Source organism: Capricornis sumatraensis, chromosome 3, assembly GCF_032405125.1.
Source record: "Capricornis sumatraensis isolate serow.1 chromosome 3, serow.2, whole genome shotgun sequence".
NCBI classification, from domain to species: Eukaryota; Metazoa; Chordata; class Mammalia; order Artiodactyla; family Bovidae; genus Capricornis; species Capricornis sumatraensis.
Window position 1 is genome coordinate 175404327 of NC_091071.1, and position 17683 is coordinate 175422009.

At 43.2% G+C, this 17683-nt stretch overlaps 1 protein-coding gene across 6 annotated transcripts in view; it reads left to right on the forward strand.

Moving 5' to 3' along the window:
• The window catches only part of USP48 (ubiquitin specific peptidase 48), a 73059-nt gene extending 56880 nt beyond the window's left edge, over window positions 1-16179 (forward strand). For 5 of the 6 annotated variants that reach the window (XM_068967098.1, XM_068967100.1, XM_068967099.1 and 2 more), the window contains 7 exons: window positions 77-183; window positions 3971-4075; window positions 7289-7444; window positions 11210-11335; window positions 12777-12825; window positions 14877-14903; window positions 15941-16179. In XM_068967098.1, coding sequence (XP_068823199.1) covers window positions 77-183; window positions 3971-4075; window positions 7289-7444; window positions 11210-11335; window positions 12777-12825; window positions 14877-14903; window positions 15941-15963 — 593 coding nt within the window. In that variant the 3' untranslated portion in view covers window positions 15964-16179. The remainder of the gene's footprint in view (window positions 1-76; window positions 184-3970; window positions 4076-7288; window positions 7445-11209; window positions 11336-12776; window positions 12826-14876; window positions 14904-15940) is intronic. The other variant, XM_068967103.1, reaches the window with a different exon arrangement.
• The last annotated feature ends 1504 nt before the right edge of the window (window positions 16180-17683 follow it).

A 17683-nucleotide genomic window follows, 5' to 3' on the forward strand; every position in this document is an offset into this window, starting at 1 on the left:
GTAATTCCTCAGCCACTGCTATTTTACCTTTTTTTTAAAAAATAAATAAATAAATAAATAAAACCTTTTTTCTTAGAACTCTGTCCAGAATGTCGAGAAGGCTTATTGTGTCAACAGCAGAGGGACCTGCGTGAATACACTCAAGCCACCATCTACGTCCATAAAGTTGTGGATAATAAGAAGGTACCAGTCCCTCTTGTGGCCATGACTAGTAATGATTAAGCTTGCTTTTTGACTTGTTTGATTTTCACTGAATATTGCCTGGAGTTCCTTTGAAGGGTGGAGCCATTGGACTGGAATGGAAGAGGAATAGTTACATAAATTTATGTGGGTCTGTTGTTCGGTCACTAAGTCACGTTCAACTCTTTGTGGCCCCATGGACGGCAGCATGCCAGGCTTCCCTGTCCTTCACTATCTCCCAGAATTTACTCAAACCCATATCTATTGAGTCGGTGATGCCAGCCAACCATCTCATCCTCTGTCGTCCCCTTCTCCTCCTGCCCTTAATCTTTCCCAGCATCAGGGTCTTTTCCAATGAGTCGGCTCTTAGCATCAGGTGGGCAAAGTATTGAAGTTTTAGCATCAGTCCTTCCAGTGAATATTCAGGATTGATTTCCTTTAGGGTTGACAGGTTTGATCTCTTTGTAGTCCAAGGGACTCTCAAGAGTCTTCTCCAGCACCACAGTTCAGAAACATCGATTCTTCTTTATGGTCCAACTCTCAAATCCATACACGACTACTGGAAGAACCATAGCTTTGACTATATGGATCTTTGTTGGCAAAGTGATGTCTCTGCTTTTTAATACAGTGTCTAGGTTTGCCATAGCTTTTCTTCCAAGGACCCAGTGTCTTTTAATTTCATGGCTGCAGTCGCCATCTGCAGTGATTCTGGAGCCCAAGAAAATAAAATCTGTCACTGTTTACACATTTTCCCCATCTGTTTGCCATGAAGTGATGGGACCAGATGCCATGATCTTAGTTTTCTGATGTTGAGTTTTAAGCCAGCTTTTTCACTCTCCTCTTTCATTCTCATCAAGAGGTTCTTTAGTTCCTCTTTGCTTTCTGCTTTTAGAGTGGTATCATCTGCATATCTGAGGCTGTGGTTGTTTCTCCTGGCTATCTTGATTCCAGCTTGTGATTCATCCAGCCCAGCATTTCCATGATGTAGTCTGCATATAAATTAAATAAGCAGGGTGACAGTATACAGCTTTGACGTACTCCTTTCTCAATTCTGAACCATTCTGTTGTTCCATATCCTGTTCTAACTGTTGCTTCTTGTCTTGCATACAGGTTTGTCAAGAGGTAGGTAAGGTGATCTGGTATTCCCATCTCCTGAAGAATTGTCCACAGTTTGTTGTGATCCACAAGGTCAAAGGTGTAGTCAATAAAACAGTGTGGTGTAGTCAGTAAAACAGAAGTGGATGTTTTTCTGGAAGTCTCATTTTTTATTTGATCCAGCAGATGTTGGCAATTTGATCTTTGGTTCCTCTGCCATTCCTAAATCCAGCTTGTACATCTGAAAGTTCTCAGTTCATATACTTTGAAGCCTAGCTTGAAGGATTTTGAACATTACCTTGCTAGTGTGTGAAACGAGTGCAGTGTACAGTAATTTGGACATTCTTTGTCATTACTTTTCTTTGGGAATGAAATGAAAACTGACCTTTTCCAGTCCTGTGGCCACTGCTGAAGTGAAATGAAGTGAAGTTGCTCAGTCGTGTCCAGCTCTTTGTGGTCCTGTGGACTGTAGCCTACCAGGTTCCTCCCTCCATGGGATTTTCCAGGCAAGAATACTGGAGTGGGTTGCCATTTCCTTCTCCAGAGGATCTTCCCAACCCAGGGATCAAACTGAGGTCTCCCTCATTGTAGGCAGACGCTTTACCATCTAAGCCACCATGGAAGTTTACTGGCATATTGAGTGCAGCACTTTAACAGCATCATCTTTTAGGATTTGAAATAGCTCAGCTGGAGTTCCATCACCTTCTCTAGCTTTGTTCATAGTAATGCTTCCTAAGGTCCACTTGACTTCACACTCCAGGGTATCTGGCTCTAGGTGAGTGACCACACCATCCTGGTTATCCAGAACATTAAAAAATTTTGTAAAGCTCTTCTGTGTATTCTTGCCATCTCTTCTTAATCTCTTCTGCTTCTGTTAGGTGCTTGACCTTTTGTCCCTTATTGTGGCCATCTCTGCTTGAAATGTTCCCTTGGTGTCTCTAGTCTTTCCCATTCTAGTGTTCTCTTCTATTTGTTTGCATTGTTCGTTTAAGAAGACTTTTCTTATGTGGGTCTGAAGTGAAGTGAAGTGAAAGTCACTCAGCCGCGTCCACCTCTTTGCGACCCCATGGGCACAGTCCATGGAATTCTCCAGGCCAGAATACTGGAGTGGGTAGCCGTTCCCTTCTCCAGGGGATTTTCCTGACCCAGGGATCGAACCCAGGTCTCCTGCATTGTGGGCGGGTTCTTTACCAGCTGAGCCACAAGGGCAGCCAGCCTTATGTGGGTCTAGTCAGTTGTTGATTTCGATACCCAATATTGATTGAATGCCAGCTGTGTGCTAGGAACTGTCTTGGGATACAGTTCGCGCAGAAGACCGCTGTACCTACCTTCGAGAGTGAGGTAGATCAAGAATACGCCATAGATGCGTAAGGTGGTCTCATACAAGAACAAGCATCTTGAAGGAAGTCTGCAGAGTAGAGCATTTGACTGACAGAGGTGGAGGTGTCCTCTTAAATAGGGAGGGGGTGGGCAAGACGCCTTGGAGGAGGAGTTGTTTTACCTGAGCATTAGCTGTCAGAGACCCTGCCTGTGACATGGAGGCCAGGCGGGAGCGTAAGCCTGGCGCCCTCGAACAGTAGAGTCGGTCATTGTGTCTAGAGCAGCAGTGCCCAGTGGACGCTTCTGCGGTGACGGAGGTGTTCTTGATCTGCATTGTAGCCACCAGCCACCCCTGACTGTGGAGCATCTGAAATGCGACTGGGCTGACTTGAGGAACCGGGTTTTTATGTAGTTTTGACTTCAGCAGACCTGTGTCACCTCTCACTCCCATAGTGCGCGGCATTGATCTAGAGAGAAGTTTCTCCCAAGGAGGGAGGGTGATGTGTGATGAGGGATCAAATTTTAATTGAATTTTGTACCTCATACCAGGGATTTGGGATCTTTGTTTGAAGCCTAGATGTAAGCCACTGAAGATTCAAGGGAGGTCATGGTGTGATCTCACTTATGGTTTCAAAAAGTCACCCTGGCCATTGTATTTGGAGTTGATATGGACAGAACAGAAGTAAGAAAGACCGCTGTAGAGCGTCTTGCATTGGTCGACCTCAAGGGTAGGAGAAACATAGATCTGGGTATATTTGGGACCAGGGTGTCACTGTGGGCTGTTTCGGGAGCATTCTCACTATGTTAACTGTTGTTCTTAGGTAGGTCCTGACTTGGTTCTCTGGACACCTCATTTACTTGATTCCAAGGTTTTTGGAATTGAAGACAAAAATAGATGCATTATATTTGATGATATTTGCCAAACTTGACATGAATTTTAGAAGGGTACCTTACAGATTATTCTCTGATGGTGTACAGTTCTGCCTCAGAAGTTGAATTAAGGAGGCCTCATTACCTTGTTTCCTGGGGAAATGGATGAGTAAAAATGTCTGTTTATCCGCTAGTATTTTCTTGTATCTTTTTTACCTCTTAGTACATGTATATATTAATACCTAGTGTGAAATATCCAATTTAGGAAAAGATGTCTTACTATTTTTTAAGTTTGGTAGCAGTATTTCATCCGTTCTCTTTATCCTGTGTTAGGATAAAACTAACGTGTTCACAGAGCACAGAAAACAAGAGCGCCATCGTGTCTTGATCCTCTGTCTGATCTGTTACCCCATCACTGATGAAGTTGTGCCGTCAAAGCTCCACCGTCTCCATAGTTCGCCTCCCTAGGGTCTGACCTACTTCTCTCTTTTCCTGGCGCATTCAGGTGATGAAGGATTCAGCTCCAGAGCTAAATGTGAGTAGTTCTGAAACAGAGGAGGATAAGGAAGAAGCTAAACTGGATGGAGAAAAAGATCCAGACTTTAATCAAGTATGTGTTGAAGCTGCTTTTCACTGTTACACCCTCCGCTGCTCTGAAAGCAGTCGCTCCGAGCTCCTGGACATCTCTCTGTGGCCTCTATGCGGGGTTGGTCCTCAGGACCCTTTGCCCTTCTTTTCTTCATTGGCTATCATGCTATAGCTGTCCCGATTTCTCATGAAAAGTCATGGACTACAATACTCCAGAATTAATTGCTATTAAAGAAGAAGCACTAAAATATACTGTAATGATTAAATTTTTACCTGGAAAAAAGTCTTAAACTAACCATAATCCTGGTTTGCTGTTTAATCATGGAATATTTATGTATGAAAAAATTACTAACCTCAACTTCTCTCATTACAAACAAAACACATAATAGCATTTATAATACTGAAGTTTATAGAAGAGACTTTCAGGTCTCTAAAGTTGTTGGTCAAGTGACTGGAAGCAACATTAGTCTTTGATTTTTCATTGTGAAGACCTTAAATTCTTCTATTAAAATTACCTATTTTGCAGATTTCTTTATGATATTTCTACCCCTCTTGTTTGGGAGTATGGTTTAATAATCAGTTTGGAATCTGTTCTTTCAGTGAACTTTGTAAATCAGTTTGTAAAAGTTTTATTTATCTATATATATAATATATACAATATACTATATATATAATATAGTGTTCTTATTTATGTCATTTCAGGCTTTCCTTTTCAGCCCAAGGGTTGCTTAGAAGACTGTTAAAAATATTTTCAAGTGATGGGCTTTTTGAGAAGCTAACTTTCTTGAATGGCTAATTGTGTCCGTTGCTGCCATAGCCGCAGCAGTTTTAAAGTTGCTTCTATACCTCAGTGGCACATGGCAACAGAGCTCCCTTTAACAAATACGATAGAGAATGTTTGTTGGAGAACATTGTTTTTTATGCCATGGTTATCTTTATACTTTGAATTTTCTTTTGTCTTTCCTTTCATTCTTTGGATGTTGTAATACTCTTGACTAATGTTTTAAATATTTCATCTTGCGAAAGAAAGTGTAACCTTCCTTTTTGAAAAGAGTAGGTGGTCCCAGAAGAATGTCAAGTATTTTCAGAATTTCAGACTCCTCAAACCTTTTCTTTGTAATACGTTGCAGTATCTCATACAAAGCTTCTGTAATTGCTGTTTTAAATCCTGTAATAAAAAATGGCGCATTTGTGTTTGTCCTTAATGGACAGAAACAAATCCCCTTTCCTCTTTTCTCTAAGCTAGATCAACCCAGTTCCTTTGACTTTGACCTCATCTACCATTTAGGTTAATAATGCACCCAGTGTTGGATGTTACTTAGGTAATTGAAAGCCTTCTAAAACCAGTGGACTGGTTTTTGTCAGATAAGTTGGATTTAAATTCTATGGGTGTTTTAAAAATATAATTCTAGGGAAGGCTTTTAGACTCATTTAAAAACATATCTTGCTTAGTGCTCAGGGCTCTGTTATTTGGTTGTGTTTTATATTTCCAAAGTAAAATTGTAGGTTGTTACAGATATTTTCCCTTATATTTCTGTGAAATTTAGGTCCTATTTCACAATTGAAAAATACTTGAGTTTTTTTTTTTTTTAATAGTTGAGCTTGAGAAAAATGTTATTACCAGCTCCCACATTTTTTCGTTTTTTTGAATTGTTGAGATTGAGAAAGCTGTGTCAACTCCCACATTCAGTGTTTCTTCTGTTGGAACCGCCTGTGTGCCCCTTTAGATTCACGGCAAGAGCTGAGTCGAGCCTTGTGCAGCACCAGCCAGTGGGCTCTCGCCCTCAGCAAATGCTGCTCCGTTTACTTCCTGCCCCTTTCTGCTTTGTGAATCCCTGGCGCTCCATTGATAATGACTGTGTGGCATCTGTGTCCATAATGACCCCTAAACTGCTCTGATTATGCACGGCTGACACTCGGTGACAGCTGTGGAAACCAGAGCCAGAGCCTGGGGGTTTACCTCATCCAGATTTAATGAAACCCGGGGAAAAGAGTATTTTAAAAATCTTGTTTCATTCATTCCATGTCTTGGTTAGCAGAAGAATCTTGTCTGGTTGTTAACCTATTGATGAGGCATTTATTAGAGTATTTTAGAGAAATATTTGGTTTTCATCTCTTATTTTTTTCTTAAAACTAGTACAGTATTTATTACATATGCCTGTACTTTTTGCCAAACCATCTTTAAATTGTGCGCATCATGGCATTTCACCTCTAAGTTCTTAAACCAGTTCTTATCAAAAAAGGCAATATCCTGTTTACCTGTAATCAGATTTCTTCAGCTATCCCAAATGTGCCTTAAACAATTTTTTCTCCTCAAACCAGCATGCAACCAAGATACACATTGTTTTGTATTACTTTAGACTTTTTTCCATAACAGTTACCTGGCCTCTGCCCTCTTTTCTTTTCCTTTTTGACATTGACTAGAGACCAGTTCCTTTTCTTGTATTGAGTAGATTGTCTCACATTCTAGATTCAGCTGATTGCCTCCTTATGTTACTCGTTTTAACTTACTTCTCGCCCCTGTATTTTCTGTGATTTGCGAGCTAGATCTAAATATCTGATTAGTTTCAAGTCAAAACATTTTTACAATTTCAAAGGCAAACCTTTGTAAGTTTTTTGAAGTGAAGTGAAGTGAAGTTGCTCAGTCGTGTCTGACTCTTTTCGACCCCATGGACTGTAGCCTTCCAGGCTTCTCAGTCCATGGGATTTTCCAGGCAGGAGTACTGGAGTGGGTTGCCATTCCCTTCTCCAGGGGATCTTCTCGACCCAGGGATCGAACCTGGGTCTCCCGCATTGTAGGCAGATGCTTTACCGTCTGAGCTACCAGGGAAGCCCTTTTTAAAGTTCTCAGCAGTTTATAGTTAGCATCTGTGTCATTCACTAAAAGAAGGAAATGTTTAATACACAGGTTAGGATTCAGTGTATCATAACTGTGTTTTTCCGACTTAAGGTCAAACCTTCCCTTCTGCTTTTTTTTTTTTCTTTTTCTGGCCTTTTCCACCTGCCCCACCGCTTTTAAATATCCTTTTTATAATACATACATTTTTAAATTCTGGAGCTTGTGTGCAGTTCAAGGACTTTAATTGCCTTCTAAGAACCTTCAGTGAGTTCCTACTCACTGTTGAAACTGAATTTCAAATGGTTACATTCTGATAAACTGCTTTTCCTTGTGTTGTGAAGTTTGAGCAGGGTCATGGTGTGGGTAATTTCAGTGCTTTTTTCTGGATCTTTATAGAGCAATGGAGGAACAAAGCGGCAAAAGATCTCCCATCAAAATTATATAGCCTATCAGAAGCAAGTTATTCGGCGGAGTATGCGACACAGAAAAGTTCGTGGTGAAAAAGCTCTTCTCGTTTCTGCTAATCAAACATTGAAAGAATTGAAAATCCAGGTGAGGAAAGTATAACATCTGTTTAATCATGCTCTGAACTTACGGGACCTTCATGAGTTTCTGGTTTTCTCCTAAGTATTGAGCTGTTGCGAGAGGGCATTTTTGAGTTTAGAATAATACTTGTTGGGTCCCCAAATTCAAATAACTCTTCCTTTAGAAAGAGCTTCAAAGTTTTCAAAATTAGCCAAGAATCTGTGAAGAGGGAAAGTATTTGGGGGATTCTGAAACCTTGAGCCAGTTCTGAGTAGCTTTGCAATAATGAGGAGAAATATTGACAGCCATTTAATGGTTCATTTTAGATCATTCCCAGTCTCTTCCCACTCCACCCCTCTTCACCCCCCATTGCTTTTGCACATACGCAGTGGATTAGTGATGAAATTGCCTCATGGCATTGTTTCCTGGTAGGAACATGAAAGTACTATAAATGAGGATGCCAACGGTACATCCCAAAACCGAGGAAAGAGAGGCTGATATATTCAAGATGTCCATGAAAAAAAAAGATCTGGCGCCTTATCTGTGTTAGTCACTGATACAGATCCCAAAAGTTGACCCAGTTTCCCTCTTTGCTACTTTCATGTGGCATAGTTTACTGGTTATGCATTTTTCCTTGTGCTGATATTTATCATTGTAATTGAGGCAAAAATATAGGCTTCCTTTGAGGGTGTTCTTTTCCAGATTGTCCCGGGAACATTATTTCCCTTGGTTGAACCCATGGCTCTGAAAATAAATGCGTTGGCGTAATATCTTTATTCTGTTATTGTAGCTTTTACATCTGAGAAAGCTTGTTTCTATCACCGGCTTTCTGCTTGCCAGTGGTAAACCTCGAAACATTCAAAACCTTTAAATTACAGAAACAGCCCCTGTGGATCAAGACATTGTCAGAGTCTGCGCTGCTTTTATTGTGGACTCGCCCTTTTAAAAGAGTAAATCAAAAGTCAGCAGAAAGAGCTTCCATCTTGGAGCATGTCACCTGCAGACAGTTGTTAGAAGGCAGCAGCTCTGGACAGGAAGCCCCCCTGATGCGCGCGCCCCAGATGGCTCCTCTGCCGTGTCCTTCCTCTCCTCTCCCTTCCTTTCGTGGAGGACCACTGTGATCCAAACAGTCAAAAGAAAGGGCAGTGAACCCCCTCAGTGCTCTGTGGCGTGCTTTCAAAACCTCCCAGTAGATGGGTTTTTGCCACCCCGCCTGAGCGCCGTGCCAGCTTGGTGGGCATGCATGTGGACCCTCAGCTGGTGGTGGTGGGTGAGTTTTCAAGCACGTAGTGCATGTTTTTATGTTTCACGGCGCCTCTTCCCTGGGGTAGACCACATTTCCAGGTTAATGGATGGCCACCATACCCATTTATAGTCGCTTAATTCATCCACCTATGAGGCCATAATGTAAATGAAGTACAAATTCATCCCTTTTCTCAAAACATGTTCAGTATTTAATTGTCTTATTCCATTTTCCCTAAGATGGATTTTGAGCAGGTGGTATTGCCTGCCTTAGGAAGGAGGAAATTTTCCTAATTTGCTTATTGCATTTCGTCATCTCAGCCAATAAATACACCTGCACACACGCACGTCATGGCAAGCAACATGAAGCTATAGGAACAGAGCTTTCATTGTTCCTGTTAGGCTTCCTAGAGTGACCGTGCTGCACTCGCTCGTCACACAGACCTGGAGAACGTTAATTCTCCTTGCACTTAACGGTTTATGAATTATACTGTAGGCCATAGACTTCCACGTCCTCGGCCTGTTCTCTCACTCTGAAATATCATTTTCTCCTCACTAGGAAGCACGGTTCATCTTTGACAACATCTCTTTTGCAAAACCTGTCTTGGCCTTCAGTTACACAGCGCACTCCTCCCTTCTGTGTGCCCCGCCAGCTCTGTGTGTGCTTTCTGCCACCAGCTTCACTGCTTGGTTTTTTTCCCTCTGGACCTCTCTGGGGTGGGATTACTACTCACCTTTAGAGTTCTAATACCTAGCACAATATTCAACACACAGTGTAATAAATCATTCTGTTCAGTTCAGTCGCTCAGTTGTGTCTTTGGAAGTTGTGACTCTTTGCAACCCCATGGACTGCAGCACACCAGGCTTCCCTGTCCATCACCAGCTCCCGGAGTCTACCCAAACTCATGTCCGTTGAGTCGGTGATGCCATCCAACCATCTCATCCTCTGTCAGCCCCTTCTCCTCCTGCCTTCAGTCTTTCCCAGCATCAGGGTCTTTTCATTAGTTGTTGAATAAATTGAAATGTCCTTGTCTGTGGGCTCAAAATACAAAGTATGAGCCTCCACCCCTGAGTGACGGTGCTCGTGTCTAGAGGTATTTGCTGTTCATCCGTTCTCTGCGATTGTGCAGAGACCCTGTGCATCCCATTTAGGCCCTGTGAACTAGCATTCGTGCAGTCAGGCAGCTGTGACATTGCCTTCGTTAAAGTTGATACCAGAACACCTTCTCCATCGCTGTGCTTTCTTCTTCCTGGGTCATGTTTATGAACCCAGAGCTGTTGGCTCTGCCTGATGCCCATGTGCCGGGCTGGCTTTGGTAGAACTGTCCTTTCTCACCAGAAATAGGCTCAGTTGTTCCATAGAAGGATCGGTGATGATCCCTGTTTAAGCAGACTTGGCTTGCCACTCAGGGCCTGAGGTCCTTTGGAGAAGTCTGGTTATGAATCTGGCCTAACAGGGAGGAGGCCACTGCTGTTATCCCTCTTCTTATTTACTGTGCGCTGTTATTAAAATCACTCTTCTGGTCAGGGTCTTCCCAGCTTATAAAGCTCTTGGGCCCAATTCTGTACAGACGTGGTTCAGGGCTGCCTGTTTTGTTTTTCTGGATTTTTTCAAAGAGCAGAATCAAGTGCATAAAAGGGTAGAATGATTTCCCCATAGCATCATGGATATTGGTGTAACAAAAGATATGTGTAGTAGAACGCATTCTGTTGACTGTGTAATTCAGGTGTGCAGCATAATAAAATGAATACTCTAGAACACACCCAAATGAAGAATTAGAATGTATCGCTGAAGGTATCTATGTGTGCCTCCCTGAGCCCAACTCCTCCTTGTTTCTCTCTGGTATTTACTACCTGGATGTGATTTTAAAACTTTTTTTTTTTTTTCCATTTTTCTGATTTTGAAAATAATGTTTAATATGCACAATAGTCTTTCTGACTGTATTTAACACTTGGCTAAAACTGAGGTGGAGTACATGGTCCCTACCCTTAAGAAATTCATATTTGGCTCCTAGAGGCAAGACCCAATCTAAGAATATGTGGCAGTCCTAACTGCTCAAGTTTGTATTCCAGGCTGCTCACAGAAGGGAATCAAAGAGTCCAGGTAGCCTGCTGGTTAATTTCGAGATGGTTTCATGAAAGAATTTAGAATTGATTTGATTATTAAAAAGATGTGGGACCTGGGCACAGTGGGAGCAACCATAACAGCCGTGCCCAAGCCTTGTAACCAGAGTGACTGTCAGCGCAGCCCCGCCTCCCACTTCTTTCATTTCTCCGCACCCCCACCCACCGAGGGGTTGTAAGATGCAGAACAAAAGGACCTGGGGGTACAACTGTCTCCTGATTCTCTAACAGGCCTCCTAAGGATGTTCCCAGATATATTGGGATTACAGTTTCAATAGGAATGAAGCAAGTGGGCTGACTGCAAACCGTAGTATCTTTTGTATTCTGAAGTCTTTTATTTCTTCCTTAGAATTATTTATTCACACAGAGTATTAAGTCTCAGTATTTTGTTTTGTACAAACCTTTGTTTCTTTTATATTGGCACAGATCATGCATGCGTTTTCGGTTGCTCCTTTTGACCAGAACCTGTCAATTGATGGAAAGATTTTAAGTGATGACTGTGCCACCCTCGGAACCCTAGGCGTCATTCCTGAATCTGTGATTTTGTTAAAGGTGAGTAGTGGCTCTGCGCCTACGGGATTCAGGGGGTTCTCACGTGTAGACTGGGTGCGGCGGTGGTTAAGGTTCCCAGGTCCTCGGCAGGATGTGGCAACAAGCTACTGCTGTGTCAGCTGCATCTCTGGATGAGCTACCGGAGACTTAGAGCAGGTCAGACAGTCACTTGGTCTGTGGGCTTCTCATAATTCTTATTTAAAATAATCTAGATTTAACCTCCTCCCTAAATTCTGGATTGGTGAATTACTTAACCGTACTTTTACCTGTTAAAACATCCCCCCCCTCCTTAGAAGTACCAGCCAGTTAAGCTCGGAAAGAAACATAAGAATCAAGGCTTGACCACAGTAGTCAAAATACTTATGGTTGGCTTAGTGAGATTCTTATCCAGGATATGAAAATTGACCTTGGGGAGAAAAGGTTTAAAAGAGGCAGGTGTGTTTTGGAAAACCGGGGCTTCTGCGACTGTCACGGATGAAGATTGCTTGAGCCAGCCTGCTTAGCCCAGGCCTACTCTCCCTCAGGCAGGGCCTGATCTCGTCACTTTCCTCTGCCTCTTTTGTTTCTGGGTGGCCAGACGCATGCCCCCTGCGTGATGTGTTAGAGTATTCTGCAGGTTTCTGAACTGGGGAGCATGTTGTTCATAGGCAGAGCCTCAATTCTGGCCAGATAAAAGTTAGGCCCTGGAAGTGGTGATGCAGGTCCATATCTGGCCCTTCACACGCGCGCACACACACGCCCCTCATCCTGCTCCCCGCCCCCTCCCTCTGCTTGGTTTTCTTGGAACTGTAGGTTCTGTGGAATTAACTCTGAAAACCTGTTTGGTTTGCTGAATCAGAAGAGCCCGGTCTAAAATCCTAGAAGCAGCCCGTGTCACTGATGGGTTTGCACTTCAGGTGGGCAACTGGAGTCTGTACTGGTCGTTGTCCTCTTTGCCCTTGCAGCTAATCCTACCACAAGCTCAGACTCAGCACTCGCTTCTTGCCTTTAAAAGAACATGGGTATTTCATTCTTGATGGTGGGGAAAGATGAAAATGTATTTTTAGCCTAATTGGCATTTTTCGAGGACCATCCTGATTTTACTTCTTGCAACTCACGCTGTCATCATTGGCACCTGAAATCATATCCATTAAATGAGGATATCTGAACCTTGCTACATCTAAAAAGTGTCTGAGGAACAGGAAAGCAGTGCCACATCCAGTGTGCAGTCTGTGCAGTTACGGGGGTGATGAGTCTTGGCCCACTTGACAGGGTGCCGTTTGTTCATCCTGGACGTTGCCAGCTCTGGCTTGAACGCTGTTTTCCACTGGACAGTATTTGTGTCCGGGAGCAACATGGTGGTCAACTCCATGGCCAGCCTTTTCTGTGAGGAGGTTGGGCGCTCTCCTCGTCCTGGCTTCCATTCCCGTGCGGTTGTGAATTGTCTTCATTTGTTTTCTAGGCTGATGAACCAATTGCAGATTATGCTGCAATGGACGATGTCATGCAAGGTAAAAGACCAGTTTGTTTGGGGAATTGTTGAGGAACTTGCTCAACGATGGTGGGGTTTTAGTTATTGAATTTTTAGTCTGCAGTGTCCTTACTTTTAAGCTTGAGTAAAGCTTCTACATGCCAAGGTAGAGTCTTACCGTTAGTACTCTTTTTAAAGGATGATATATATGAAAATTGGGAAAATGGAGGAAAGTGTAGTAGTAGTAGCTTACTGTAGGAAACTGAGACAGAGGTAAGCCTGCAGATAGACGCGGCCAACAGAAAGCAGAGCTAATTCCGATTGCACAGCATGTGGCAGGCACACAGGAATTGGACGCCCCGGGTGCCTTTGAACATAGGAGTGAGGTCCCAACCTGAACCGGCTCACCGCTGCACACAGCCTCACAGCCCTTCCCTTTACATCCATTCAGTGCCCCTTCTTGACCTGTAGAGTTTGTGTTCCTTTGAAGAAATTAAACTAGAAAGGTGAGACTGAGACGTGTTACCTACCAAATAGGGAGACCAGCCCTTTGTTCAAACGCTGGCAGCCCGTCTCTTCCCTCCCACAGTGGAGGGAAGAGATTCTCCTCTAGGGAAACCAGAGCAATTCAAGGAAACAGCCTACAGGTATTTTTAAAGTAGTTCATCTCCCAGGTACCTTTGGGTGAAGCCAAACCAGACAGTTTTCAGACATCTTTTTAGTCCCTCACACTTCTGTGGGAAGTGGGACAGCCAGAGAACTCCAGAGAACAGCATGGAACCGAAAGACATCAGTCAGCAGGCTGGACAGGAGGTAGATGATGCGGGAAGCACAAGAAAGCTTTAAAAGTAACTGGAAACAATCTGAGAGAAAGAGCAAATCGTCTGTATGTAAGGAACATTCAGAGAACAGAAGACAATTCATGAAAATAAAAACGGGTGCGCCAAGGCCTGGGTACAATTTAGTGCAAATCTAGAGATTAAGATCCTAAAAACATCTAGAGGTATGGAAGGAAAAGCCAGTCATATTCCTGAGATGAAGTCAAGGACAAACCAATGGGCCAGTGCCCACAAGAAAAAGAGCAAGTGTGAGCTTCAGTCTAGAATTCTCTGACTAGACTATTCTGTTACACGCATTTGGTGGCTCTGTGAATATAAGGCCTCAAAAAATTTCTTTCTCACCTACCGTTTACTCTGGGAGGGTGTACTCTGTTAAACAAGAGTAAGAAGAAAGACGTCAACAGTGGAACCTGAAAACAGGGATCCAGCACAGGAGCAGATGCCCTGAAGAGGGCAAGGGGGCAGTTGCAGAGCTGCCAGCACGAAGCGCTGCAGGAGGCGCTGAGCACGCCCGCTCCAGATTGGAGCACACTCCCTGGGGAAAGTGGAAGTGACAGATGACTGTCCTGAGGAGTTTACCCTTGCATCAGAGATGGTACAGAGAAAATGAAACACATAAGTAATGCAGCGGCTACCAACCCCAGAGAGACAGTCATGCCAGACAAGCCCAATCACCCAGGCACCCCAGGGCGTTCAACCATGGCCGCTGCTAAGGAGTAAAAAAGGAGTGTAACACTGGAGATTGGCTTAGCGACAAAAAATACCAGTGTGTCAGGAGGATGGGCAGGAGCCATGTGTTATGTTAGAGGTGGTTCTATCTTTGAGGAAACTATTAGGTATTACCAAAAATTGTGAATTAGCAATATAAGCATCTAGAAATGCTGAGGTTAAACACCAGAAGACGTGGCCGCAAGGGCCAAAAGTGGGGGACAGGAGGCGGAGGCCCCGTGGATTTCTCCAGCAGGTGCCCCCCACCCCTCCCCAGTCATGCAGAATGTTGGCTCCAGTCACACACAACCCTTGTTCTTCCCAGTGTTTGTCTTTTTCAATGATGCATATGTATTGCTTTTATAAAAATGAAAACAAAGATTGCCGTTTGATATTATCCGTAACTTCAAAGGTAACCTTTATAGGTGAGTAAGGTTATTAAAAGCTGTTTTAAACTTTTCATCCTTCGGCATTGAAGTGAACTTATTGCTGTCTGTAGCAACAGTCTTTTCAATTTGGAATTCTTATTTTTTTTTCCTTCCAGTGTGTATGCCAGAAGAAGGGTTTAAAGGTAAGTTACATTTGTCAGGCTTTGTTCATGAGTGTCACAGTCATACTGTAATTTTCTATTAATGTGAAGCCTATAATTTGATTTTAAAATTTAATTCAATCTGAGTCTCATGACTGAAATTAATTTTAGTTAAATGCATTTTTTATTCAAGCGTCTTCATTATCTGTATCAGCACTCAAGCCTCAGATCGGGCCTGTGTGTTAGACATAGCCACTGCCAGATGTCCACTGTGCTTTTTCTATCTCGTTTTGGGGGGAAGTTGGGCACTTAGCTAGTGGCATTTTCATTTTTATACTTAACCTTTTTCCAGTTCCTCTTATCAGTCTCATCTTAGAGCAAAACAGTTTGTAACTGATAAGAATTAGAGGAGAAGAATCTGCTGAACTACATCAGGTTCAGCGAAAAGGCCTCATTTCTCTGTGTAGGATTAAGGCATCTCTTGGATTATCGCTTTAAATGGGCAAACGGCGATGCCTTCTCCTGCATCCTGGCCACTAGGGTTCTGCACACAGTTGAATTCAGACCTTTGACTTTCACAAATTTAACCGTTGCCATTTTGATCTTTTGTGGCCTAGTCCAGAGGTCCATGACAGGTTGTGGTTTTTGCCAGAGAATGAGTTTGAATCAAATACCAGAGTTTCCTTGCAAACAAGTGAGCCAAGCTCCTGGCCTCAATAAAGCCTCCCTCTCAGTGCAGCTTTCAGAGTACACGTTCCCACTGCAAAGACACTCCCAAAGTGGTTCAAACAAATAAAGCAGAACTTTTTTTTTTAATGAAAAACGGCCATCAAATGAAAGCTTCAATAAAATTTGATTACCTTGTGTGAAGATAATGCATACGAGCCGTGTGGCTTTCAACAGAAATGTGCTTTAGCTGAAAGCCTGGAGACGGCGATATATTTTCTTACTTTCAATGTCAAAGGGCTTCTGTGCTTACTCATTGAGTTGAATATTCCCTGTTGGTGATGCAAATGGGATACGTGAACCCTTAACCTTGCAGCTTACAACTGTGCCTCCACATGTGTTTGTTTCCCCAGGTACTGGTCTACTTGGACATTAATCTTTTTGAACACTTGCTGACTGCTCAGAAATGACCAGAAGGGAAGAGGAGTTTGACATGTTAGGGCATTAAAGAAAAGGTGGATTTAAGAATTAAACCATTACATGACTCTTCCAAAAGGCAGAAAACCATTCACAAAAGTGACTGTTCCAAAATGCCTTATGTCAAATAAAGCAGATTGCACTGAAGGCCATCAGACTTGAAGGAAATGTTTCAAATTTTATATTTAAGGGGGGTGGTGGGAGGGAAAGGGCAAGTGAAAGACTGAACAAGTTTAGTAGCAGTATCAGTAAATCATGTTTACATATGAGATTTATAGTCACGGGAGGGAAAAAAGTTCCATTCTATTTCCTTGCTCGAGTTTCATACCAGATGCATTGGTCCATGAAGAATTTGTATCACAGTAGATGGGACAACATTCTGCTCTGAACTAAAAGTGATTCTTTAGAGACATAACCTGCTTACCAGTACCTGTCTTTGATTCATATTTTACTTTCAATAAAGCATGAAAGTGAAGAACTTGCTGTAATTGTGGGAAAGTGTCTTCAGATCAGACTCCTGTGTCGGCCCCAGGACACCCCCCTCACACGCTGCCTGCGGTCGGTCTCGCTCAGTGTTGGGAAGAGGAGGGGGCACCTGTGTGTCCCCTGCAGTGAGCCAGGGGCTCGTGTGTCATTTTTGTCTCCCAAGGCTGTTCACTGTCATGCCTTGCAGAAGGGGTGGCGAGTGTATTGCACGAGATAGCATCCTCCAGTGCTGCTGTTACTCAGAGGAAAGTGAAATTTGCTCAGCCGTGTCCAGCTCTTTGCCACCCCATTGACTGTACAGTCCATGGAATTCTCCAGGCCAGTATACTGGAGTGGGTAGCCTCTCCCTTCTCCAGGGGATCTTCCCAACCCAGGGAAGATCGAACCCAGGTCTCTTGCATTGGAGATGGATTCTTTACCAGCTGAGCCACCAGGGAAACCCAAGAATACTGGAGTGGGTAGCCTGTCTCTTCTCCAGGGGATCTTCCCGACCCAGGAATCGAATCAGGGTGCATTGCAGGCAGATTCTTCACCAACTGAGCTGTGAAGCCCATTATTCAGAAGTGGGAAATCAAATAACACCTTGCCGTTTGGAGAAATCTGACCACCTTATCAGAAGAGTAAAATGGCCTGAAGTCCATTTGGATGATAACACAGATTTTTATATATAAAGTTTCATCTTCCCAGCCTCCAGATCCCATCTCTTGGATCTCACTCCCCTCTCCTCTCTTTTGCCATGTTGCACAGCATGTGGGATCTTTATTCCCTGACCAGGGATGGAACCCACCACGCCCTCTGCATTGGAAGCGTGGAGTCTTAACTACTGGACAGCCAGGGAATTCCCTCACTTCCTCTCTTTTTCAAAGCATTCTTCTGAAATGCCCAGAAAAGATCTTCTACATAACATTATTTAACAAAGAAAAAATATGTGGATGGAGTGTGCCCTGTTAACCAATTCAGGATTATTGTTGATTAGCAACATAGAAGCAAAACAGTATTCTTGAGAAAACTCGATTTTCAGATGGAATGGAAGACTGGAGCTTGTTTCTGTTTTCTCTGAGTATGTACGTACTCTATAGAGTTTTGGGCCGAGATGCTGACTCAGACATCTCCCTTGCTAACACTTTATTTCGCCTGGGGTTTTGCTAGGCTTTTTTGTTTTTTTAACCCCTCCCTTTTCTGAAAATTTAAGC